The sequence below is a fragment of the Haemaphysalis longicornis genome, unplaced genomic scaffold (assembly GCF_048455015.1).
Source record: "Haemaphysalis longicornis isolate Haplotype H1 unplaced genomic scaffold, Haemaphysalis longicornis Haplotype H1 scaffold_7, whole genome shotgun sequence".
Classification (NCBI taxonomy): domain Eukaryota; kingdom Metazoa; phylum Arthropoda; class Arachnida; order Ixodida; family Ixodidae; genus Haemaphysalis; species Haemaphysalis longicornis.
The window spans coordinates 45,308,984-45,328,733 of record NW_027526422.1 but is presented as its reverse complement, the minus strand read 5'-3'; the positions used below and the strand labels follow the sequence as shown (position 1 = coordinate 45,328,733).

The 19,750-nt window shown below is 48.2% G+C and overlaps 1 protein-coding gene across 9 annotated transcripts in view; it reads right to left on the bottom strand.

The window, feature by feature from the left end:
- The window catches only part of Rbp6 (RNA-binding protein 6), a 586,247-nt gene that overhangs the window by 418,171 nt on the left and 148,326 nt on the right, over window positions 1-19,750 (bottom strand). For all 9 annotated transcript variants that reach the window (XM_077677081.1, XM_077677080.1, XM_077677082.1 and 6 more), the window contains exon 3: window positions 5,283-5,364. In XM_077677081.1, the coding sequence (XP_077533207.1) occupies window positions 5,283-5,364 (82 nt within the window). The remainder of the gene's footprint in view (window positions 1-5,282; window positions 5,365-19,750) is intronic.

The window sequence follows — 19,750 nt, the reverse complement described above, 5'->3', positions numbered from 1 at the left end:
TGACAAAAAGATGCTGCCCGAAAATGACACACTCGTCAAGCGTCCGCGGTGCATATGTTGATATAAAGCTTCAGCCAATAACATCCTATTATCTTAGCCATTAGTTATCGCAACAATTGGTTTACCTGCAGTTTTGCTGGCCACTCAGGTCAATACAGTTAAGTGTGAATGAACCGCAATTATATTTTTTCCTCGAAAAATACAAGCTCGCACTTGTGCTCACCTAAATCTAATGAGTGAGAACACATTCTGTCGTATGGCTTCACCGCGCAGTATGTCCCAGTTTATTCCTCCCCATGTTTATTGCTTCGATGTAAGCAAATATTATGTAGTAGCATCCCTTGAGCTTCTCTAAACGCGCGATTTTCAAAATATCAACTGTCAGTGCAATGTTTGCTGCGCGGAGATAACTGGTGTAGTTTTAGCCGGCCGTAAAGTTGACGTAATATAGCCTATCATATGAATGGACACGTATACCCACTATACAGCACGTACCAACGAATAGAGAATGGCTGGCGCAAGATAAAACGGCTACCTAAATAAAAATTTAACCTGTCAGTTATAAGACGCCAGTAATTTTATTCATTCAAATCAATTTCTATCTGTAAAACCTGGAAATTGATTTCGCAGCGTCCCTGCGTGGCCATTCGTGTGCCTCAAATATATTCGCTACAATCTGCGTCACACACATCAGGTCACCGCCGCTTCCCACATACTCTTCGTCCATATTACATTAATTTGGACCGCACGCTGCGCAATTGAGTAACTTTAAATCAACAAAGCAACCCTTTTCATAAAGCTGTGTCATCATCCAACTACAATGTTTTATTCCCACGATTAAACAAAACAAAGCATATTACGCCTTTAAGTTGACTTGAATATTGCGTTTATATTTTTTTGTCAATCCGTACCCTTATCTCCGTGACCTGTATTTTACCCCCCCCCCCCGCGTTACGGAATACTGCTACAGTTTAGTATGCCTCCCCCCCCCCCTTCCCGCGCTATTTGTCAGAGGGCTTACGCAAGAGCAACAAGTTACGAAAAATAAATTACTGCGTCTAGGACTCATCCTGCCGAGATGAAGCGCTTCGTCCCCGTGTCCCACACCTATTGTGACGCAAAAAAATTCAGTCATCGCGCCTCCGCGAGTATAAAAGTAAAACATCCCTGAATGAGCAGCATAAAAAAACTTGACGCACACAGCTTTCTGCTCTCTAAACGAACGGGCGACGTTAATATGCACGCCCTGGGGCATGTATCGTGTCACATATTTAGGCTTTGAAAATGGGATGGCGTCTCTGAAAGCGACTGCACAACATCCGCGTGCAGTGGTTCGCTCTTCGCCTCACAAAATGAGCCCTTGCGTCAGGGCGTGTGGCAGCTGCGAGAATTGAGACGTCCACTGTTGCAAGAGCGCCTCATCCTTTCGGGGCCCGGTGCCAAGCAAATGAGGATTCTGGCGTTAAGTTCGGTTAGCGTTTCTTTATTATAATCCTTTTGATGTTAATTTTATTCATATCCTCCTCCGTTTGCACCATTAAAGACTGCTCCCTGGCGACAGTTGTGGACGACGTCGTGGCGGTACCGTGAATGACGGGACGGGAAGAGGCCGGCGTTTTTACCTGTTCTCTTTTACTCTTTTACGTAAAGCCACTAGCCAGCCGGCTTGCGCCGCCTAAGGTGACCATGCGTAATCTAGTGTATCGTTTTGCAGCGAGTCGACCTCGAGGCAGCGGCGAAGGTAGGGTCCGTGTGTAAGCTGTAGAGGCTTATGCCGCTAGGCAGAACTTTGCCGACGGCCACGCCGTTCGAACGACGCTGGTTGGTTAGGCGGATTTAGATACAGCGTATTTTTTGTCGACTGAGCCGTTGGCGCGTCATCGATTCTCAGGCGTTAATATGACGTTTAGTCCCTCCAAATATAAAAAGAACATTCACGCTCTAAGAAAAAAAAACACAAGAAAAAATGTGCCATCCCTTCCTAAAGCGACTTGAGAGAAGAACGAAAACTAAAAGTGAGTCTAACCTTTGCTGAAAGTGCGTATAATTGATCCACAAATCTTCAAAGAGCAAAATTGCAAATGAAGAATGAGCCCGTGCGACGATTTTTCGCGCAATAAGTAAATGCATCTACGAAGGATACGGGTACGTGGTTTATGAGATAAAGGTATACTATTGTACTCCTTCTTCGTGATCTATGCGTGTAATGTCTTATCTAGAACCGTTCCTTTGTCGCGATTTTCAAGTAACCGTTTTGGCGCAATGAAGGCCCGGTTTCACGCATGCGCCGTGTGTACTCAGAGATTTTATCAGAGATTTTCGGTCGACCAACCGGTCTATGGGGAAATGCATAAGTTGCTCGACAGAACGCCATCGCTTTCACTCAGAAAGCTTTCGCTTTAAAACAGCACACGCCCGAGACACAGTTTTTTGTTAATGTTTGAGCTGCTTTCCATCAAAAAATGTATCAACTAGCATAGATTACAGCCATTTTCGCACGTTGGAAGATAATGAGAATGGGTGTGGGAACCGGAGCGGAAACGTGGTCTGGTCCTATCAGCAGCCAACTTCACTGCAATGAAGCAGCACCCGGTAGCCAGGTCGGCCGTTGCAGTTGAATATGAAGAACCGAGCACACGAACAGCGCCTAATAATACGCTACTCATTAATAGTCGCCAAAGTAGCTACTTACAGCAACTACTTTTACGTGTCCACTTTGTACAACGAAACTCAAGGAAAGAAAGAAAACACTCCTTGAGGACGCGTAACGTTGGGTCTTTGTAAAGCTGAATGGAAACAAATGTAGCCGGCGCCATGGAAGAAGCTCCGGACGGCTGCCTAAAGATATGTAATGAGAATATGAGCATATTCTCATTGTAACGAGCATATGGAGTAGGAAAGAAGGCGAAACGGGAGCCGGCGCGAGGGACTAATTCGTGCGGAAGAATTGAATCGACCGCAAAGCGAGGCCGGTAACGAGGCGAACTGGCTAATGAACCCGACGCTGCGTCCTTCGTCCGCGCATTTTGTGTTTCTTTCCCTCCAATGCCCATATTTTCTGCCGATGGACCTCAGAGTCACGATAAAATGCCGCAGCAATTGCGGCGTTGCGACATCCTGGCAGGGTACTACAAAGTAAATTAATAAAGCTACCAGCGTATAGTAGCAGCTTTTCGAACGAAAGCAATGGCTTACTGGAGGCCGAGAAGTTGATTCACAGGTACACCCGAGTCGATAAAACTATTACAGGTTGCTTATGTATGTCTACAAGCGCCCACAAAACACTCTAAAACACATTTCTACCTTCAATGTATAACATAACGAGGTTGTGTACTTCAACAAGTCTTCCGCGCAGTTTTAATTCTTTAAACAATACGACAGCTAACCTGCCTTCCCACCTCGGTCATGCTCTCAAGCGAACGCCAAATGCAACACGGCTATAAATATGCCGCAGGGCTTTAACATCGCATTAAGGCATTGACTAAAACAAAATCAGTACCTGTCCAACAGCTGTTATCGACGCGCACGCTACAACAACCTAACAGCCGCCATTCGTGACTGCTCTGTTTTCCAGTCAGGACGTGTTTTGATATATCCGTCTTCCTATTGGCGACTCAGTTCAGCTGACTGCGCATTGCAAGCTGCCAGGATGCGCACGAACGCCCACCCCGGATCTGTGCGGGGCGTTCTCCCTGACAATCCCTCGCTTTGGACAGTGCTCGCCGTCATTGGGAGCGTCGATAATCACAGTTCTTTTCCGACTCTCATTGCGCAAGGCTGGGACGCTATTTGGGTGGAAAATGTGGGGACGGTATATGCGAAGCACGGCCCGGCTAAAATAACGCTACAAAGCGTCACCGGACTACGGCCGCCTAGAAGTGTGAAATATAAATAAATAGTACATGCGACTTGACAAGAAAGCTTATTCGGCCGCAGTCAGAGCCTGCCCCCGTACGCTCCTTATGAGTCCTCGTCTACGTCGTCCTATGCTTTTACAAGATGCCGTGCCAACTTGCCCAAAGGAAAGATTTAGTCGACACACCCTCACTTCGTTTTCCTTTTCAGTTGAGTCCCACGCATGGATGTTGGCGTTGAGGAGGAGAACCGACCCCCTCCTATACTTCTCTGTAGTGTTTGGGGAGCGGCACATGTGGAGGTGGAAACGCGACGAGGAGAAAAATGGAGCAAGGCTCCGTACTTCATTATACGGCAGACATTCTCTACCGCAATAAACTGAGTGCTCGTTCAACTTTCCGTGCTTTTTTCGGGTTATATTGTTAAAGGGGTCATGTAGACAAAATACAAGTATGTTTTATTCGAAAGATTTGGTGTTTCATAGTGCCCTCAGCGCTTGTCCGGCAGCAAACGATGCTTTATTCACTCAGAAATTAAACATTTTAAGCCAAAATTTCCACTATATCGTGTGCTTTCGTGACGTGGGCAATGACGTATCCAGAGCAGGGCCTTAAAACCAAGGGTAGCCTGCTGACCAGGGCTGCTGCCATCTCACAGACGGCTCTTTGGTTATCTTGTTTATCGCCCACTTTTGTAGATGGCGCTGCAATACCGCTGAAGTGCCAGTGTTCGCACTTCACTTCTCGCCGGACTTCTATACCTGCCGTATTTTTATTTGGGTTTATACTAACCGCTTCCTAAAACGTAAGCTATGATTCCACAAACATGGCCATGTAAGTTACTATGCCGCTTATGTCAGTTGGTCAGTGTTGTGTCAGACAAGTTCAACGCATCCAACGGCTGTGTTAGGCAGTGTCAGCCGGCAAAGTGCCACACTAACTGCTTCGATGTTTACGTGTTCGTTCGTAACTTTAATTGTTCACCCCACAATTCTTACTGCTACGAAAAGAATGTGGTCCAAGTCTAAGCGCAAATAGCTCGTTCGGCAAGCTTATAAGCCCTCCCTAATTTACGTTTGCTTTTGCCGGCCCCAGCCAATCACACAGCTGGGCACATGACATCATAGGTTCTGTCGCGGGAAACGAGCTAGTGGGTCGCATGGCCATTCCCTTTTTTTTCCTAATTATATACCTTATTTGAGCGAAGTGAGCGTTAAAAGTGGTGTCAGTATGATTCTAACGAGGCAATCTTTCCGGCACACCAAAACACGCACAAAAAAAGAAATACGTTTTCGTTAAAAGCTCGGTTTTGGCCGGCATCCAGTGACCGAAGCCAAGTCACGGCTTGACTTGCAGTGAAGTGTGCGACAGCACGCAGACAAGTGAAAGACGTCCGGCGGAATGCGAGCGAAGATATGCGTGACTTACCGGGAGCGCCGTGTTGAGGGATCTTTCATGACCATGACTTCCGTGATGTCGCCGAACTTGCTGAAATACTCCCGTAATCCTTCTGCAAAAGCCAAAGTAAAAAAAGGAGGGACACCGTCAGCGCAGGCACAACGTCAAAAGAAAGCTCGAAATTTCTCTCCTCTAATTTGATTCAGTGTTTTGTTTTATATACAGAGGTATTTAGCAAAAACATTTTCTACCGTGACTTAAACCCATCATCAAGCCTAACGAATGTCATCCAACCATAACACAATGCTTTAATTTACGAAAGTGTTTTACTAGCAAGTGCTGCGTTTGCAATACTCTAGTACAGACGCTGCATAAAAAATAAAAACCATCACTTCTCTCCAGCCACCTTATGTTATCGCCGTTGCTTACTTACGTAGTATACCGGGAGTTCATAGTAGGTTTTCACCAATTTTTCTTAAGCAACACACGCGAGTTACTCAAAATTCTGTTTATGCCGCATAGATTGAACTCGCTATAAGATTCCAAGTGTAAGGATGACCACCGCAGTGAATATGCTACCTACTGAAATTGAACACATTTTTATTACCCTGGTAAACCACCTGTTTACTGTGGTCCCTAAAAGTATAGCTCGTCTCCTGCGCGAGGGCATCAGCCGCGTCCTTTTGGGGATGAAAGCCGTCTGGCAAACAATTTACCGGTCGTCTGCAGAGCCCTCTCATTGCACGAACCCCGATTGCCATTGAGTTATTTTTAGGAATCAGTTAGCGGTTTGTGTAACTTCTTGTTACCTAATTTTTTGTTTTCTTTTTATTGCCCGAATAAGTTTTATTGAAAGTGCGAACAGTAGTGTGAAGGCCGCTGGTCATCTGCTCCCTACAGCACACAGACGATCACAGCCAGAAGCGTCCTGCGAGCAGACGACGCTATTTTTTCGCTTTTAAATTTATCGAAAAACATATTCAGGCAATAAAATGTAGGAAAACAAATAATTATGTAACAAGAAGCTACCGAGGCAGCAAACGAGTTCTTAAAAATTCCGCAAACCTGGTGAGTACAATGAGTGAGAGGGCGCTGCAGTCAACCGGTTTGCTGTTCGCCCGACACCTTTATCCCTGCCACCCCACACCGTCGTATGGGAAAACTGGAGCGGACGGCAGACCATCTTAATTTCTAGGGACGATACGTTTACTCAGGAAAATTAACGCGGCTGTGATTATAAATAGTGAAGAGAGAACGACGACGTGAAAAGACAGAACAGGCGCACACTTATTTCGTTGCCTTTGCCATCGTAATAGTCCCCTTTTGAGTTGTACGCATCACACGGCTACTGCACTGACCGCGCTTTTTATTGGGTGATTGGAACTATTCAGAGCAGAATTCGGAAACATGTTTTTGTTGCACGGGTTTTCTGCGAGAATTTTACAAAAATAAACAGTCTTGGAATGCAGACTGATTCGAGTTTCTTACGTAATCGTATACCCTAATCATGGTAACAGAACTTAGTTGAATGATAATTAATTTCTACACTCAGAATCATTGCATCTTGCTTTCACCTTTTATCTTGACCTAGATAGGGGGAAAATATTTGGCGCGCCTTATAGGCGTTATCAAAATCATTTTTAGAGCCCTATTATCAACACCCTGTAGAAAACAAAAAACGTCGACTCTTTCAGAACAAGTTTCCCGCTTTCAATCTCACGCCGCAATTGTGCTTGCAGTACAGGCCCGTCCGTACGCAACGTGATTGATAAGCGCAGCGTTTTTTTCTCCCTTCCGTACATGTCTCCACGTGACGAAAGTGCGGACTGACAGCGGGAGAGACGTCACCCCTTTTTTCACTGCTTCGTGCACTCCAGGTCGAGCGCAGCAGCGCCCGCGATTGACACACATATTAGGCATCTCCCGTGAATCGCTTTCTACGCGAAGGCAGTGCGTAACAAACAGGCGGCCACATTGTTCGATCCATTGTCTGCGCCTCCTCCCGCGGGGACCCATCCGGGACGAGATCCGCCGTGGCTGCAGCAGGCGAAGGTGAGCGACATATCCGCCGACAGGACGGACCACCCGCGCTGCTACGCGCCCCAAAGAGTAAATAGAATTGAGCGCGAGGGGCGCGAACACACACACACACACACAGGCAGCCGGGCCTGTACCGGCGCATCGATCAACGTCGTGTCGCCAGAATGAAGACGGTCGCAGCAGCGCCAACCACGCCGACCCCGTCCCAATTAACGCGCCACCGATGTAACGGCACCTCGACAGCGCGGAAACTATCCAGTGCCCAACTTAATGCCCTTGTCGCGCTACTCCCCGTCACGCACCCTGAACGCCTTTTCAACAGGCGTCGCTGCGGAAAGTACAGTAGACCTTTTGTTATAACAAGGTCCTCGAGAGAGAAAATAGGCTTCGTTATCAGCGACATTTCGTTAAAAGCGATGTTCGTTAAAAAACGCCACCTATAACGAAGCCACGTTCCTGTCTCAATGACCTGTTATAAGCGGTATTTAGTGAAAAGCGGTGTTCATTGGATCTTTGTGCTTCGCATTCGAGACCATAAAAAACCCTTCGAATAAAGCGGGGTTTCGGATAAAGCGGTTTTGTTAAATGCGAGTGAAGTGTAACTTCGAAGCTGAGTCCAGTAAATATATCGTTGAAACAAGTGTTAGGCAACCGCAATGCGGAGTGACTTCACCGTAAAATCGACACGGCAGTTAAACTGACCAGACATGTTCGTATAAGACGTTGTCGTACGCCTCAAAACACGCAATGTGCTACACGTACCCGAACCCGAGCCATTCGTTTCGCGATTATAAGCTTTCAGAAAAGCCGCATACGTACGAGTTTCGAGCGTTCGCATGTTTAGCGCGCCGCAGCCGACACTTTCCCAGATGCAGGCACCTTCCGGCGGTCGATAATCGCGTTTCCTCCGCTTAAACCTACACTTCGATCGCTCGTTTGAACACCTACCCAGCTCTCGGTCTTTTCTTCAAGGCACGTTGAAAAGTACGCGCGGGCTCTAAACAAGGCCGCTACAGGCCAACATGGGATAAAGTAGTTCTCGCCCTAGCACAGGAGTCTTTGATAAAAGCGCGGGTAATCTCATGTTCACCTTGCCCGACGGCGTGTTATAAAGCAAACGCTCGTTTATAACGAAGCTCTCCACACTGGAAACTGACTCTGCTATAAGCGACACTTAGCCCAAAGTGCAGATGAGCTGCTCTTCGTGCACTGCGACGGCGACTGCAAACAACTTCGAATAATGCGAGAATTGGACCCTCATTGAAATGATGTTTTACTGTATTTCTGAATTTCATTTTACATGTTGTAGTGATTTCACGACGAACCCGTCTGATAACGCATCAGAAAGAGTTTCCCTGTGCATATGATTTCAGGTGCTGCAATACAGGTTGGAAAAGATTTTGTGAAAGGACGTCATGGCGTCTAGCACGTGGACAGATTGAGATACTCTCTGAATTTGTATTTTCTTCATTTTGATTTCAGGGCCGGAAAAAAATCACGCCATATCCACGGAATGAATGATGATAAGTGGGGCGAAGCTCGAGAGGGGGAGATCATCGGTAACCGTAACTCTCCCGTGAAAGTTCGCCCATTACATCATTAAGAAAGACGTAAGACTGTGTGCGTACATTGTACAAATCAACTTTTATTTTCGGAGTCAATGCTCCCAGGCCCAGACCTGGTGAAAGACCCCGCGCCATCGAGGATTACCCCGCACCTCCACCACAATTTGTCACGTAGGATGGGACACAACGGTAAAGAAAGAACTTTTATTTAGGGCGAACTTGTGCCCGAATAAGACACGAGAAGAAACGAGCAAAGGTCCTTGCGTCTCGTTCGATCTCCGAGAACGACTGCCTGCGTTCGTGGCGTGATCTCCCCTCGCAGTGCACGTGCGCTCGCGCCTCCGTTGGCGAACACAGACAAGCTCGCGCTCCCGGTGCCGAGTTTGCGCTGCCGGTTGCAGCCGGTTCTTGCGCGTGCAACGCGGCCCACTTTGCGACATCTCCGAAAGCATGCGGCGGTCACGTACCACGAGACACAAGGGATGGACAGACCCATGGCTTTAGGAGCTTCGCCCCTAAAAGCAACTAACGGACACGAAGCAGACACTACTTGTAAACAAGCGAGCCCAAGTGCACATGCGCGTTTCTCCTGGGACCAGGTGGTTGAGGGAACGCTAACAGATGTTCCGCCTACTTGCCTCCGCCACTGGTGGACGGCAAAACTGCACCGCCGGGTATACGGTAAAGGCGGCGGAGAGAAATTACAATGAATGACGACAAAGCACGACAGTGGGAAAATAAATACAAGGGGGGAGGGGGCGGGGTTATAAGACGCCCCCGGCGCCATTCGCTCATTTTTGACGGTGATTGCAGCAAATGCTTCCTTTATACACCACCATTTCGACTGGCCAACAGGTATCCGCCTCAAAATTTGCCAATTACAGGAAACATTCCATCCATCTCTCCCTCTCACGGAAATATTTTGTTACATGCGTATAGGCTGGCCGTTCTTATTTCCCTCGCAAAGAAAGCGAAACAGAACAACGCGAGGCAAGATATCGGGTCGATGCTGCAATCCACTTCTATCACCGCCACAAGACAGCTTAGTACAGTTTCACGGACAACGTTTCTTTAACGTCCGAAAGGTATGAAGCGTGGGTTGGGCTCGCACAGGGTGCAGCGAGATGTGAAAACGCGAGCGGAGCTAAGGTGGGGCCGGATAAAGCCGCCTGCCTTGCCAGCGATGCCAGCAGCGCGTTTACACGAACAGGCTTGGTCGCTTTACGGAGCAGAGACGAGCCCGAAGGAGACCGCGAGGGACGCAGAAAGGAGTGCCAGCACAGCTAACTTAACAGAAAGCTCGCCAAACGCCGTCGGCTAACCACAAGGAGAGGACGCACGTTAATATTGCCCAGCGTGTCGCCCAAGGAAGAAAAAAAAACATGTATTTGATGCGAGATGTAGGTCGGCGATTCGCAAGGTGACCTTCTCACTTGAGCTAAGCCTGCCTCAGCTCAGTTCACATTTGAGGCTGAGAAACTTCCAATAGTTTAATTTCTGGCTTAAAATGCCCTTAAAATGTTCTCCCTTGAAATTCCCCGGCTTAAAATAAGCGCGAGCGGCAATGCATAGGTACACTCGCGAAAACATCCGAAGGTATCAACCTGCAGCCTTTTATGGCCACTGAAAACGCTTGCCATTTCGCGTGAATAGTGCGTCTGCCTTAGTTTGTAAGGACAGACTGTACACGTAATTAAATTTGATCAATGACGTTGATGTCGGTGTTGAGATTCTGGCAAACCTCTCGGCTGTCTTCCCTAATAAAAAGCTCTCTCTCCCTCTCTCTCTCTCTCTGAGCCGTGGAAGGCCGCAAGCACGTCCAAAGCACACTTAGGCACAGTCCTTAACGCCACAGCGACTTGTCTCAAGCGATAAGCAGATTTCCAGAAGTGTTGTTGTTAAAGACGTCTACACAGCCCGATAATGCGCGGCGAATGGTACGTGTAACAAGTTGCGCTGCCCAGGTTTGTCGGTGGGGACAACAAGCGTCACTAAATAAAGGCTTTATTTAGTGGCCCTAAGGGGAACCACCCACTGCTGACATTTAACCCTGCCAGGAGTGTTACGCATTATTATTTCTCGTGTCCGCGAGACGCTAAATGTCGGTCTCAAATTAGTTTCTTCAGAGAACGGCGTTCGCGGCGCAGCGTTGAAGCGTCCATGAATGGATATTTTTATGTGATATCAACTTAAAACAATCTACGCCTAACATAACCAGCACCTCTTCAGAGGCGCTTCTATGGGGTCGATTTTCCACGCATGCGAATGTCCGCATGCGACCAGAGCCCCGCATTACTGTTTTCCCCTTGCACACGCGCCAAACTGTTCTTTTGTTTAGTTCTAAGCGGCCCGGGCCATTTAATTACGCCAGACGGCTCATGCGACGCGCCGTTGCAGCGGCGGCCGCTCCACATAAGGGCGTCCGATAAAAGAAGGCGCAATGAAAAGGTGACGCGTGTCCTTCGCGTGGCGCGTGCAGCTGCTGCGTTCACGACGGAATCCGAGACAGGTGCACCGAGGGGGAAGACGGGGGAAGGGTGCGAGAAGAGCGGCAGGGGGGTGCCACCATCGGGAACCCCCGCCGCTTCGTCGTCGTTGCCCAAGGAGGAAATAGAGACAGACGCAGAGACGAGGGCTGGTGCACCATCGCGCAAGGGCGCAGCTGAACGCGGGCACGAAGTGCGGCGGAAGCCAGGAGAAGCTGGCGGGAGAACAAGAACAGAAGCAGCCACACTTCTTGACAAGTTTGTTCAATCGCTCGTTCATTCTTTGCTGAGCCCAAGGACACGGGTTCGATTCCCGGCCGCGGAGGCCGCTTTTCTGATGGAGGCGATAAGCGAAAACGCCCGTGTGTTCGAGATTTCGGCACGCGTTAAAGATCCCCAGGTGGTCAATATTAATCCGGAGCCCTGCACTACGGTGCACCTCTACGCCTGTGTGGTGTCAGGGCGTTAAACCTATCAATCAATCAATCAATCAATCAATCAATCAATCAATCAATCAATCAATCAATCAATCAATCAATCAATCAATCAATCAATCAATCAATCAATCAATCAATCAATCGTTGATTCTTTTTTTTTTCTTCGCCCCTTCATGGTGCAATCATCTGCGCGCTCTCAAACCTACTCGTTCTGTCGAGATCCCAGCAACTCCCTTTAAGTCGAATGCAGAAGTTAACTCAGCTACTCAATAAGCCGTTGTCCCTGGCACGTAGGCGGCCCATCAAATGGACGACGCTCAAATAATCAACAAACTGGATAATCGAATTGAAAAGAAAATTTGCTATATTTGGGTCCGGACGGGATTCGAACGAAGTTCTTCCGGAATGTGAGACGAGCACGAAACCGTACACGACCGCAGCTGGGTTGTCTCTGGATGACTAAAGGTTGAGAATAAGCCCTTGCCTGCAGCTGATCTGCTGTCACCAGGTCATGATATTTAAACGCTACGTACGTCCGAGGCCTCTGCAATCCCACGGGGCTCGAGCACATCTACGCAATATTGAACAAGTAGAAGGCGTTAGGACCATCCTAACCCTCTAGCCACATATCCCCTCTCTGACATTGCATAAGGTATCAACTAGAACGCTGGTGTCCCCTTTTCCCGCTGTTGTTCAACTGTTTCCATGGCATGTGCTCACCAGACATGCGGTAAGATACCATTGTACGCCGGCAGATCCGTGTGCACTTCGGCACCTGCTTTTTTTATTTCCATAACCCGCTGTATATGTATCATATTAGGGGCGAAGCTCCTTAGAGGCAGCGGCTGTTAACGACTCCTGTCGTTAACAGTCGTTCATAGTTAATCATCGTTCGTCTCATGTAGTCACGGTACTAAAACACCGGGCAACTCGCTTACGCTTCGCGCTGGAACGAAACGCATACTAAAAAAACACCGGGACACTCGTTTACGCCTCGCGTTAGAGAGCTTCGTGCTTCAAAGACAAGAGACTTGTATAGCAAAGCTGTATACCCCTAACCCCGATAGGTTTCATCTCCGTTAGCAAAAACGCCAAGGCACCAGGAGTACACTTACACACTGCATGCTTCGCCCCTCCCCAGGTTTCAGGTTAGTGGAGATGGCCCGGGATTTTCTTCCCCGGCGCTCACACGTCCAACCGCCGCGACAACAGTAGAGCTCTCTATCACCTTAGATGCGACAACGTCCATAGCTTCCTGACTACCGGGCAGGAAACGGGTTGTTTGCACTGGCAGTGGAGCTTGTCTAACATCTAGCCTAAATGTGCTTGCAGTGTTACTGGGGGACCACGTAAACTGTTCATACCCGGATACCATAGCCTGCACGGAATAATAGACATCAGATTTCCAGTGGGCGCCCGTGTGCAGTGGTACTGCCAAGTCAGCGCGTAGACCACCTAATGCCAGGGCCAAATGAACAAGGTTAACAAGAAGTGTCTCTGTCTCGGCCAACCCACGACGTCCGGAGTATGTTACGAAAGCTGTGCGCGCAGAGGTCGGCAAAAGCGTCGTTACTGCACGCTGCAGATCCCTCGCAGCCGTTCGGTCTCCGTTCACCCCGTCTTTTTTTTTTTTCCTCGCCTGTGCCTCTTAATTCTTTAGCACTAGTAATGATGCATTCCCAAAAGAGCTTCACTATAAAATCTGAGGTAGTGGTGACATATCAGAATGTTGAAACCAGGGGTTTCCCCAGGAATCGAAACAAGGGTTCTCAATGACTCTCGGAGGGAGAGGGGGGAGGGGATGTGGGAGGCTCGATAAACTCGATAAACTACACAAACTGTTTCATTTTCACTCCACTAGTCAAATAATAGACGTCATTTAACCAAATCCTCATCCCCGTGACGTATGTTTCTTTTTATTTTAATTTCTTTATTAAATTTGGCTTCGCTTTATTCACGTGTTTCCAATATTTATTACAGTTGTTTGTATTTAAAAGCATTGTCCACTTATAGTTTCGCATCTCGAACCACATCCCTTCCTTCTTTTCACCTGACGTCCACTGCAGCTAAAGCTTCCTACGAGGCTTCACATTCTCAGAGAAATTTGGTCCCTGGTTGGAAGTGAAGCACCTTAGATTAAAGTAGACAGGTGCGTGTTTTCTCTTTCTCTCTCGCTTTATATGGTAACGTGGTGTTTCACGCCTCCTTTTATTGGAACTTGACCAAACTGCCCATACGTTTAGTATAAGAATTAACATTACAATTTAGAGATTGAAGGGGGGAGGGGAGGGGGGGGCGTCCAGAAAAACTAGAAGAGGCCTTGAGGGGAGTTTGACAAATTATGCATAAATTGTTTCTATTTGCGGGTTCAACGCATAAAAAAAAGATAGAGAGTTACAATTGGATTTAGTGGGGACCTTACTCTCCACACAGCCCTAGGGGGGGGGGGGGGGGGGGTGTAGGGAAATCACTGGTTGAAACCACTCGACAAGTTTGCGTTCACATACAATACGTGGAGGTACTTCATGTTCAGCCGCTAGTTGTTGCCTTGCCGAGTGACTGTAACGTACCAAATATAGCTAGAGAATAACAATATCGGACGATTCCCGTCTACAGACCGGGAATCAACCCTGAATAATTCGCTTTAACACTTTTACTTTGGTACTACCAATTGCCGGAAGACGTGGCAAAAAGTGACATCCCAGTCGAACCCATTACAGCGTGACGCAAGTCCCCCCTTTCTTAAAGGGACCCTGCAACACTTTCGACAAACGCTTTCACTCTTTCCTCCGCGTCTGGGAGCACTGCGAAAGCTACAGTTACCGCCTTGCAGGGAGCGGCACTGCGTGATTTGCTCGTCGCACCAGATGCGCATTCCATTTCTGCTTCGTTGTTGTGGCTTTATTTCTAAAGTTGATACCGAAAAGCGTTCGTTGCTGCAACCGAAGGAAAACCGGCCAACAGCCGCAACATGGCCTCAGTGACGTAATTCGGGCCGCCGAAGAACATCAAGATCGGGAAAGAGAGAAAAATCTTTTGAGTGTGTTCCCAAGTTATCTGATGAGCATAGAACAGTAATTTATGGCTGGGGTACTTTGCGACCCCATAATCTAAGTACTGGGTGTGTTGGGTGACTACCTTCTGCAAACATTTAAGATTTCAAAAAAAAAGTTGAGAAACTGTTGCAGGGTCCATTTAATGCATTCACGTAAGTTACGGCCCATTCCTTCGCATCGGTCGTAAGCACTTCGACGCAAACAGACGCAGACGTTAACGAATTGAACGAAGGAATAATGTCCGGCACGAGAAATGTACGCTCACCAATTATCTCCTCACTTGCTTAATGCTTTATCTTCCGCAGCCACTGCTTTCTTTACGGGCGATAATTCATGCATAAAAACAACGAAAACTACTTTTACGCTACGCGACTCCCTAAGGCCAGCTGAGTTGCCATAAATAACGAATTCACTCCGTGGTTCCCAGGATTAGGCGGACCCAGCCTAAGGTCAGCGTACGCGTTCACCCAACTGAAAATCATAGCAATGAAAAAAAAAACTGTCGGCTTGCGCGCGGTTTGAGCCTTACGAGGCCGCAATGTGGGGCTCAAACCCCAAGAGAAAAAAAACAGCAAAGCACAAGCCAAGCTGCCTTGCATGCAAATCGTATTGATCCCCGGCTGGCGGTTTGCAGCAGCGGCCAGCACGCCGGCTAACTACATGCACCGGCCGACAGTGCCTGCTTCCGCGTTCACCTTGTTTTCTATAGCTTTTGATGTGCCCGAAATATCACACTGACGCGATTCAAGGTGATTCTTTTTTTTTTTCTACCCCTAGGCAGAGCTTGCCGCGACAAGCCGCTTTTATTATACGCTACAAGGCCTCTAGTGAAGCCTGCGCAGTAGAAAACCACCCAAGTAATCGGCTTAAACTCAGAACGTCGCGTTACGTGCATGCAGCCGGCCCCATAAATAGGATGTCAATGCTCGGACTGTCACGGCGTCCGAAACTCGGGGCTATAGTAATCGGCGCTAACAAAGAAATAACGACGCCGAGGAAACCAGCCGTTCGGAGAACGTCGGAGCTCTTTAGAGTGTTTTCGTAAGCAACGCAGCGTTGAATAAAGATTACCACGATCGATGCGGCATCCACTGCGGCGCGGAGGTGTTCACAGTCACGCGATATCGCAATCAGGGGTCAGTTTCACGAGCTGCCGAGCGTCCTCCCTCCTCGGAAGCGGGCTCGTAAACAGTGACTGAACTGGAAAGTTTTGACAGCATTATCCGTGTAGGTGGGAATTCTGGTGAGAACTGCAGGAGGTTACAAAGTAGCTGTTTGTGGAACGGCCCATTCTGTGTTTTTCTTTAGCGCCCCTGTGATTACTTTCCTGATTCCTGTTATAGTTTTCTTTTTCTGCGTTCTCAAACGGGCCATGAAGACAACGCACTTACACTAATCCCTAATCATACAAAAAACCTGTGGTTGATTCCCCTGTCATAGGAATCGGTAAAATACGAAAGTGAAATGTGCAGCGAAATCTGCAGCTGAGCGTGGTTTGCAGGTCGGTGGCTGTCTTGTCGGTGTGCATGGCGATTGACGTCCTGCTGGCGAGTCGCTTCGGCAAAGATGTTCTGGCGTCATTTCCTTGACGGATATGACGTCAGAGAAATCTTGATGTATCCCGGCATAAAACACTTTCGTGTTAAAATATAAAACCCGAAAACGAACAACCCGAAGTATAACGTACTCTTTAGAACTAAAGGTTGCTTCCCCGCATGAATGTTCCTGTTTGCAGGGGTGCACCTTTTACATGCCGCTTGCTTCGTTGTACTGGCGTCACTTCCGTGACGGATATGACGTCAGCGAAATCTTCGTGAATCCCGGAATGAAACACTGTCGTGTTAAAAAAATCGTTTTATTCGAATTTTTGCTTTATTCTAACTCTTCCCGGGCACCATTGCAGAGCAACGTGAGATATCGAATCATCGCCGCTTTTAAAGAAGTGCCACTTAATATAATGAAGTTAGTTTTCTGTCCTGACGGTTCCAATTTAACGATCGAGTTTACTACTGTTGTATTATTTGAAGGACTAGCTTTTTATAGCTCCTTCAACTCAATTGCGGCCGCGAAGGACTTTGTTTTCCACAAAACAAAACACGAACGAAGACACAAATAGTCGCGAAAAGCGCGAAGTTTTTGCGATGACACCAAAGACCAGCCCAGCCTCACTCTCCCCTTGTCAACCCGGCGATGTCGCAGACGATAAACCGGATGCGAGTGGCTCAGTACACTTTTAACAGTGGTTCACACGGTATAGCCTATCAAAAAAGCAGAGCGCAGAACCTGTCCCGGTGCGGTACGCGGTAGGCGACTGGCGGCGCTACTACACGTGCGCAGAGACGGAAAAACTGGTTGTGCGCATGTGCAGGTGTGCCGGGTACCGTACCGGAACCGGTTCTCCGCTCTGATTTAACTCCCTAAACTCTAGCAATACAACGGGAGCATGGAACGATCGGTGAGTCAGCGCCTTATCACGACGTCAAGCGATGAAACAGCCTAGGGTACGTGCACGCACGGAAAGCCAATTTCCGTCTTCAGTCTTCAGCTACGCTGTTCTTGTTAGGCACACTCGCGCATACACACAGACACGCACGCGGACGCACGCATGTACTATCGTGATAAATTGAAATACGAACAACGGAGCGCGTGGCTTTCAGTACATGTCCCGCATTCTGGCTACGGCCGCGTATGCGCAGTGCGCAAAATCTACGAGAGTTTGTGTCCAACGTTGATATGGAAACCCTGTCGTTCGGAGTGGGAGCGTTTTGGTTTGTCTTCGAACTGCGTTCGGCACCCGCTCACCCAAGGGTTATCTAACTTTGTTGCTGCGATGAGTGAAAACGGCGCACGCAGATATATTTTCTTTATTTGTTATTTTGCTCTGAGCGCCCAACAGGCGATGGAAATGGGATGGTCTTTCCGTATCAAGGTTGGCCACGAACTCTCGTAACTTGTTCGTAGTGCGCATGCGTGGCTCATAGCCAGAATGCGCGGCATGTACTGAAAGCCACGCGCTCCGTTGTTCGTATTTCAATTTATCACGATACACCGTAAGCAAGCAAGCGCGCTGGTTTTTCGCTCGCACCTCTGTGATTGATTGTGCTTTACTGCGCACCGGGCCGCAGCAATCTCATTATTTTCGTTATCTAATACATTCGGTTTCTTTTGCTTTACTAGTTTTTTAAGGTCGAGTGGAGGCGCACCTGCGATTGATACTAAGTAATTAAACGCGCATCGCCGAAGCGCGTAGTTGGCGCAGTAAAGATGATTGATTGATTTTAGGGTTTAACGCGCCGACGCAACGCAGGCGATGAAGCGCGCCGTAGTGGAGGGCTCCGGATTAATTTTGACCACCTGGGGATCTTTAACGTGCGCCGAAATCTCATACACACGGGCGTTTTTGCTTTTCGCCTCCATCATGGCGCAGTAAAGAAAGCCACCTGGACAGCGTGACAGTAAGCGCCCCTCAAAAAGCCATGAAGACAACCTGCATCTTAGCTCCATGCAAAGGATTTGGTAATTCACACCTCTTTAATTTTGTTTCGCGTGAAACGATGCTTTCATAACCAAGGAAGGAAGCGCAGATCGGTCTTAGGTGCTTCTGGGCGTATAATGAACCTAGTGGAGCGCTTCACCTCCAGAAAGGCGTAATTAGAGGGCGCCGTGCTTGTTTCAGCGCAATAACCTCATTTATAATCTGAAAGCAACAAACTAAACTGTCATCGATGTCCAACTGAAAGAAGGGGCGACCCGAGTTATTTTCGAATTTTCCCGCCAAAGGCCAGAGTTGTGAGCGGCGCTTTCGTGTCGCTCTTGCAAGAGCCCCACAGAGATGGCGCTAGGTCCCTGTCAATCACGCGTTTACTGCAGACGATAGTTTTTTTTTTTTTTTTTGTTAGGGTAGGTAAACGCAAAAATTTTGGTCTGTGTGCCCGCGTCACCGGATTAAGCCAGACATGTAACGAGTGAGCTGCTCGCTAGTAAGTCACTAATAAATTTGCAATCGGTGGGTCACTGACTGCCCACCGGTGTTTATCAATCACTGCTTCACCCGTGGGCCACTGACCAGTAATCTGACCCGCAAATTATTAGTGAGCCACCGGGGAAATACAACGCCTATGTTTTGTGGTTCCTTAACTTTGTCCAGTCTTTCGCGCTGTTTTTCCTTGCAGTACAGTGTACCAGCTGGCCCTTCAGCAAACCCTTCTGCTTGTGACTCACGTACCCATGGGTGCCGGAGGGTCATGCGGCACAGGGAGAGAGCGAGAAAGTGGTATGAAAAGGAGAAGGGATAGAGAGTGGATTGCGAGGGAAAAAGATGAGAAGGACGAGGGGAAGAGACGCAGGCGAAAAATGTGACGGGGATGAAATATGGGGGGAGTGCTTAATAAGGGGAAGGGTCATTTCCAGCAAGGTTGGCAGACACCCTTATACTTTCCTAAAGATGTATTTCCAGCAATGCACAGTGTATAGCAGTAAAAGCGACTTTAAAGAGATCTGTTTAGCCCAGTGCACCTGGAAAGAAATCTTACCCATTGCCCCATCATTCGCCCTTTTTAGAGTTCCCAAGAATAATTTCTGTAAGTTGACAAGTACCCCAGCGAAGATTGAAACATAAAAAACTGAAATCCCTGCCACACGCCTGTGGCACGTGAAGACTTTAACGAGGGCTACCGTCAAATCACAAGAAATTCCCACGGGGTCGTCGTCGACGTAGCCATCACGTTCCAAGTTCCGTCTGCTTGCCAGGGTCCCCCTTCGAGAAAACGGCTGGGAGCGGATAGGCAACGTGAAGTGAACGGACGCCGTCAGCCGCGCAAAGCCGCGCTGACTTTACAGCAACCCAGCCGGTTTAGAGAGAAAAATACAAAGAATAACAAGCGGCAAGTCAAACAAAGTGCGTGTGAAAAAAAA